Here is a 5,963-nt window from a genome sequence, read left to right as displayed (position 1 = left end):
GGGAATCCCTTTGGCCACCCTGGCCAACAACTCAAAAGAAGGTATCGCCTGTCTGGCATTGTTTCTTGTTATGTAGCCTTTAGCTATACAAATGGACTCTTAAAAATTATATTGACTCCATAAATCTACCTGATGACTTTATATCCATACTCGGGTACTAAGGATCCGAGTGTAACCGACTGTGACTAGCAATCATCAGATACATAGAGATTAAAGACACATGTGCAAACATCAAAGTGTTAGTAGCATTAAAAATGTAGGAAACAGCATATTTTAAAATGAAATGGAGAGCGTGCGTGAGGTGAGCAGAGGCAGAGACAAGAGCAGAGGCCGAACTCAGGATCTGACAAGATGGCCGGGCTGACCCACAGGATCATCAAGGAAAGCCAGCGTTTGCTGGCAGAGCCAGTTCCTGGCATTAAAGCAGAAACGGATGAGAGCAATGCCCGCCATTTTCATGTGGTTATTGCTGGCCCCCAGGACTCCCCCTTTGACGGGGGGACTTTTAAACTTGAACTATTCCTTCCAGAAGAATACCCAAATGCTAGCAGATACAAAACTAATGAATATGTTTGCTTCCCTTTCCAACAGACAGATCCATCATGCCTCAAGGAAGTTGATACCTATGGGGGCTGCCGCTATTTCAATCCCTGTAGGTTGGAACTAGGATTAACTGGGGGATATCAGGGCATAACAGGACAGGAAAGACCCATCTATCTAAAGGATAATAAGTATCTCTATGGGAACCACGACTATTCCCTAATATATGTTGCAGATCCATGGGATGATTGCTGGTGTATCGGAGTAATGGGAAAGTTCTACCCAGGTGCATTCTCTACCTACCCTACAGCTGACTTTCATATCTCTCGACAGCTTGTACCTGCAGCTAAGCCCATGCGAACTCATCATAATATTCTACAGGAAAAACAAACAGAGGACCAGATAAGATCAACTATGTCCTGGAGCCAATACATTCAATATGTTGCTAACTTTCTTCCCTTCACCATCCACCCCAATGCCTCTGTTTCTTTTGTGCATCCAGCAATAGACCTTTACTGACAACAGTACCAGCTAATACCACCCTTCTTTACCCAGAAATGAAAAAAGATTTCACCGACTCTCATCTGATGGATATTCCCTTATTCGAACAACTGGCTAACTATCCAATTTGCATTTCCAGCAAGAGTAAGCCTACTCATTACAAATGCCTCACTAACATTACTCTCTCCAAGACAGCATGCATTGCCCCTCCTCTTTTGCTATGGTGCAAAGGAAAAGCCCAACACTGTGTTAACTCCTCTTTGTCCACCTTTTGTGTACCTGCAATGATTACTCCCCAGGTGTACCTATTTGAGGAAGAAGAGGCTGCCCTCCTCCTTCATACCCGCTAGCAGAGAGAAATCTTCATCCATTTACTAGTGGGACTTGGACTTGCCCTCTCCATGGGTGCCGGAGGCACTGCCACTGCAGCTATTATACAAACCCATCACCTGGCAGGAGACTTTCAAGACAAGCTGGACCAGGCAATGGCATCCATTACTGACAGCCTCGAGTCTCTCCAAAGACAAATGAACTCTCTTGCCAGGGTTGTGCTCCAAAACAGAAGAGCACTGGACTTAGTAACTGCTGAACACAGGGGGAGAGGAATGCTGTTTTTTTGTGAATGAATCAAATGTTGTTGAGACCAATGTTAATACTCTCAAAAAACTTTGTAATGATCTATTTTCAAGATTTCAACCCACCGAACAATTAGGTTGGTTTAATAACCCCTTGTTTTTATGGCTCCTAACCTTTGTTAGCCCCCGATCATGCTGTGTGTCATTTTGATGCTTGCTCCATTTCATACAATTTCTTCGCCGACAAATTACTACCATTGCAAAAATTACTACCAAGGAGGTCATGGTCAATTATCAAACTTTGGATTCTCCCAAGATAGATGAGTTGGCTCTTAAAGCTTATGATGACACTTCTCCATTGTAAAACAAAACAGGGGGAGATGTTGGGGAACCCTGCTGCTAGGGTTGTAGTGCTCCATGTCCAGATAGCTCTAAGGGGCTCAGCGCTATAGGAAGACTCCCTTTCTCAGCAGGGGCCTCCTGCTCTCTGCCTGACTTACCTGGAAAGCGCTGCCAAGCATGGATACCTGACCGTATTTGGAACATGACCTTTGGCATAGTTACCTGGAGTAGAAACTACCCCCAGGTTTTTTCTATATGATAATTAGGCATTGCCGGGTAATTGGACTATAGGAGCCTACTGCCACATGTAAATAAAGCATACTATGAGCACCTATCAGCTGAAGCATTGGCTACTGCCTCCACACTATATTTTCCCTAACCCCCACTGAATAAACGGAGCTGTTTCACTGAGTCTGGAGCTGTTTCACTGAATCACTGACCTGCCTCCCCAGAAGGGCTTTCTTCCATCAGTGCTCACTGGCCATCCTAACCCTGTTCGTCACTTCAGCTCCCTTTGTCCTCATGGACCCGTGGCCAATGACCCACGAGGGAAGGGAGAGACCCTACACTTCTTTTAAGAATAAAAACTCATTCAATTTTGTGTCTTACAGGGTTTATACTGAGTTCAATACTTTATAACTGTATTAATTCAACTGTGAACCTAAAAATTTACAGCCACTTTTGAAAGAGATCCCTGCTCTGGAACATGATCCTGAATATGTTAAAGTTGTAATGAAATGCTTCTCCTAATCACGTGGTTATTAATCTTAAAAATTAAAAAACAAGAACAAAATAATAAGAAGTAAAAAAAGGAAAAAAAAAGAGCTCAACAGACAGGCACACGGCAAATACAAAGTTGAAGTGACCATCCTCTCAGAGATGGAGGACCTGGTTGGTGGGACCTTGCTTAGTCAGAGGAGCAGCATGGAGCATGTGGAAAGACACACACCCATAGGCTGGGTTCAAAAGCCAGACTGAACTTGCCATAAAGCGGGGCCACCAGAGCAAGTCAGCCCACGGCTCTACTTCTCTTCAATGATCTGTAAAATGAGGAAGATGGCATCTACGGCCCAGGACCAAGGCGAGAATTTTTGCTCAGAGCCGAGGATGGCACCTAGGGCCATGTTCATGCCACGGAATCACTCACATGGAGCCATACCCTAAGACCCACTGTAAGAAATGGAGACCATTCCCCCCTCCAAATGGTCTGAAGTATCGTAACGAATACTGATGATCCTGGTAATCCTTCCCATCATTTGCTACCCAGGAAGATCCAGATGTGGTTCCAAATGAGCTCATATTCAACCCCACAGGCAAGCTCCTCTCAAGAAGGAGCAATACCACCCCTGTGCTGTGGATGCGAGGGCTGAGGCTGAGAGAAAGGAGTAACTGGTCCAGGTACCCAGGGCAGTAAGAGGGACATGGGCCCAGGGGCCAGCTGCGTCAAGCAGCCTGCATGCTTCAGCCCCAGACTATAAATGGCAGCTCCCTCCCCCTTCTCCTTAAGGGTTAAAACAGAGGATAGAAGCAATCCTGTGGGGATAAAACCAAACAAAGAGCTCTGGGAGGAAGGAAGCCCAGGGAATGTATGTGAGCAGGCACCTCAGAGTATGGAGACTTGGTTTGCTCCTAAGCTTCCTGACAGCTGTAGCAGGGAGGAGGAGGGGCAGAATTCCCAAGTCTCCATTTTGAGGAGAAAAGGAGGCACAGACACATTTCTAAATGGACACTTGTCTTGGACTAAGATTCCAGAGGACTTGCTCTTGCAGGCAGCTCAGCAAACATCCGAGACCAGAAGCCATCAGTGATTTCATGAGATGCTAAAAGGCTTATTCACACATATGATGCTGGGAGAGAGGGGGGCAGAAGAGAAAGAAAACCCATGCATTTCTACCCCAGAGAAGAGCCCGCCCCCCCAGCCTGCTCTTTCTCACAGAAGGAAGGGGGATGGGCGAAGACCCAGGCCCTGGCCCTGACTGTCTCTGTCTTCACACACACTACACTGACTCTCTTGGAGGGAGATCCAGGCTCCCTATGGACTTGGGGACAAGCCAGTCCTCCAGAGATGGGCCTTGTGCCTGGTGGAAAGTGAGTGAGGCAGGGTGAGGTTGTGAGTGAAGGACAAAACCCCAGTGCTGGGAGCTGAGGGTAGGCCTGGGTCTGTCAGGCAGGGTGTGATGGAGGGGGACATGCAGGAGACTCTTGGGGCTTGAGGCAAGAGTGCAGCTGGGGCATCTGGAAGGGCATGGTAGGCAGGGGAGGGAGCAGGTGGTATCAGGAGTTCCACATCTCACCCACCCCACACGTTGCCCCTCTTGCTGTCCCCATCCATGGCTTTTCTGTCTGTTGAATCCTCCGTGCTGCCTGGCCCCAACCCTCCCCACCTACCCATACAGGTCAGGCCGACTTGACCCCATCCACCAGGATGCAGAGTGGAGAGACTTGTGTCCGTATCACGTTCTCCCCAACACTGCAAGACCAGTCTGCTTTCTCCAGCTCAGGCACCACGGCCAACTTCATTGTTCACTATGATGTGGTCATGGAGGACATCATTGGAGATGTGCAGGTGTGTGGGCCTCGGGAACTGCATACTACCTGAGCAGCAGCAGTCACGTGGCCCCGGGCCAGGCTCGGGGTCATACTAGCAGATGAAACTTAGTGAACAGGACTGGGAGGATGGGTAAAGGCACTTGACTCATCACCTTGGGAATCACATGCACACCGCACAAGGTAGAGACTCGAAACTGAAGGAGCTGAAGCAGAGCCTGAATGAGCCCACCGAGTTTTGTCCGGTTACACCAGCTCTGAGGCGTTCCTTTTTACAAATTGAGGCAGTGGTGGGTAATTGGCCTCACATACCAATTGACATGAAATTGGACACTGTGAGGTTGTCCTTGATTTCTTGCGGTGTTTGGCCCTGAGAACGTTCTCTAAATCATGAGGCGCCTGCCTACAAGGGAGTGTGTCAACTAACCCTGCAACCCCTGCAGAGAGTGGAAACGTCCTGCACTCCAGCTGAGCAGGACAGCCCTGATCCAAGGCCCTGGGCTTGCAGATGAGGGTGACCATAACCTGGGAAATCAGCTCCCAGCAGGCTTTCCTGCCTCTTCACATCCTGCCCAGCAGAGCAAATCAGCCTCAGGATGGGCCCTGCCCCATCAGGCACCATTCTCCACCACTACCTGAGTCAGGCCCTCAGGAAGCAGGAGCATTTGCTCAGACACACTGCTGCCCTGGATCTGTCTTTGCCCCTCTTCTCCTCCTTGTCAGCATCTGCCTCTCACCTGGATCCCTCGCCAACTGCCCCCCTCATGGCCACAACCCCCCAGGACTCCTCTCTTTACCCCACCCCAGTAGAGGTCTGTGCACCGGCTCTTCCTTCATTTGTAGCTTGACACATCACCCAGCAAAGCCACCCCAGCCCAGATCCCGGCACATTGCCCCTGGAAACTAAGAATGAACTGGCTTCAACTCCCAACCTCTCTCTCCCCCAGCCAGCTCTTGATTGTGAAGCAGTCAGATCCATACTGACTTCAGAGACCTCATACGCCCTCCCTAAGTGTTGTGTTCAGCTGGGTGTGCGAGATAGTGACCCAGGAGGCTTCAGGACAGACTACTTGAAGGAGCTGACACTTAAGTCGTTTATGGAAATTGAGTAGCTCTTGCCTGGAGTGAAGGGAAAGGCATGCAGAGAGGAAATAGCATCGCAGAGCTATGGCAGGACATCCCTGAAGGGGTGGAAGTAGCTCACCCTCTCAGGGGGTCAGGGGAGGGTACCATGGCAACAGGTGCAGCAGGGCCTCGACCTGGTGTTCTGCCATTTATGTGTGTTGAGGTCACAGAGGCGTTGCCTGCCGCTTCATGCTTTCCCTTTTCCACAATTGCCCGGAGAAGAAATGCAGGCAGAATACATGGCATTTGGCAGGAAATGGTGTTAGAGCAACACGGCCATTGCCCTGAGCTCTGGCTCCTACTGTCACTCCGCCCCCCACCCCCACCCCCACC

General features: G+C 49.4%; 1 protein-coding gene across 1 annotated transcript in view; it reads left to right on the top strand.

The window, feature by feature from the left end:
• Itih6 (inter-alpha-trypsin inhibitor heavy chain family member 6) overlaps window positions 1–5,963 on the top strand; it is a 59,000-nt gene that overhangs the window by 15,528 nt on the left and 37,509 nt on the right. Inside the window, 1 exon segment of the mRNA XM_017799555.1 lies at window positions 4,355–4,528. Within this exon segment, the coding sequence (XP_017655044.1) occupies window positions 4,355–4,528 (174 nt within the window).

This window comes from Nannospalax galili, unplaced genomic scaffold (genome assembly GCF_000622305.1).
Source record: "Nannospalax galili isolate Female #2095 unplaced genomic scaffold, S.galili_v1.0 scaffold1759, whole genome shotgun sequence".
NCBI lineage: Eukaryota > Metazoa > Chordata > Mammalia > Rodentia > Spalacidae > Nannospalax > Nannospalax galili.
Note: the sequence above shows the minus strand (reverse complement) of the source record. Positions and strands in the feature narration are given on the sequence as shown.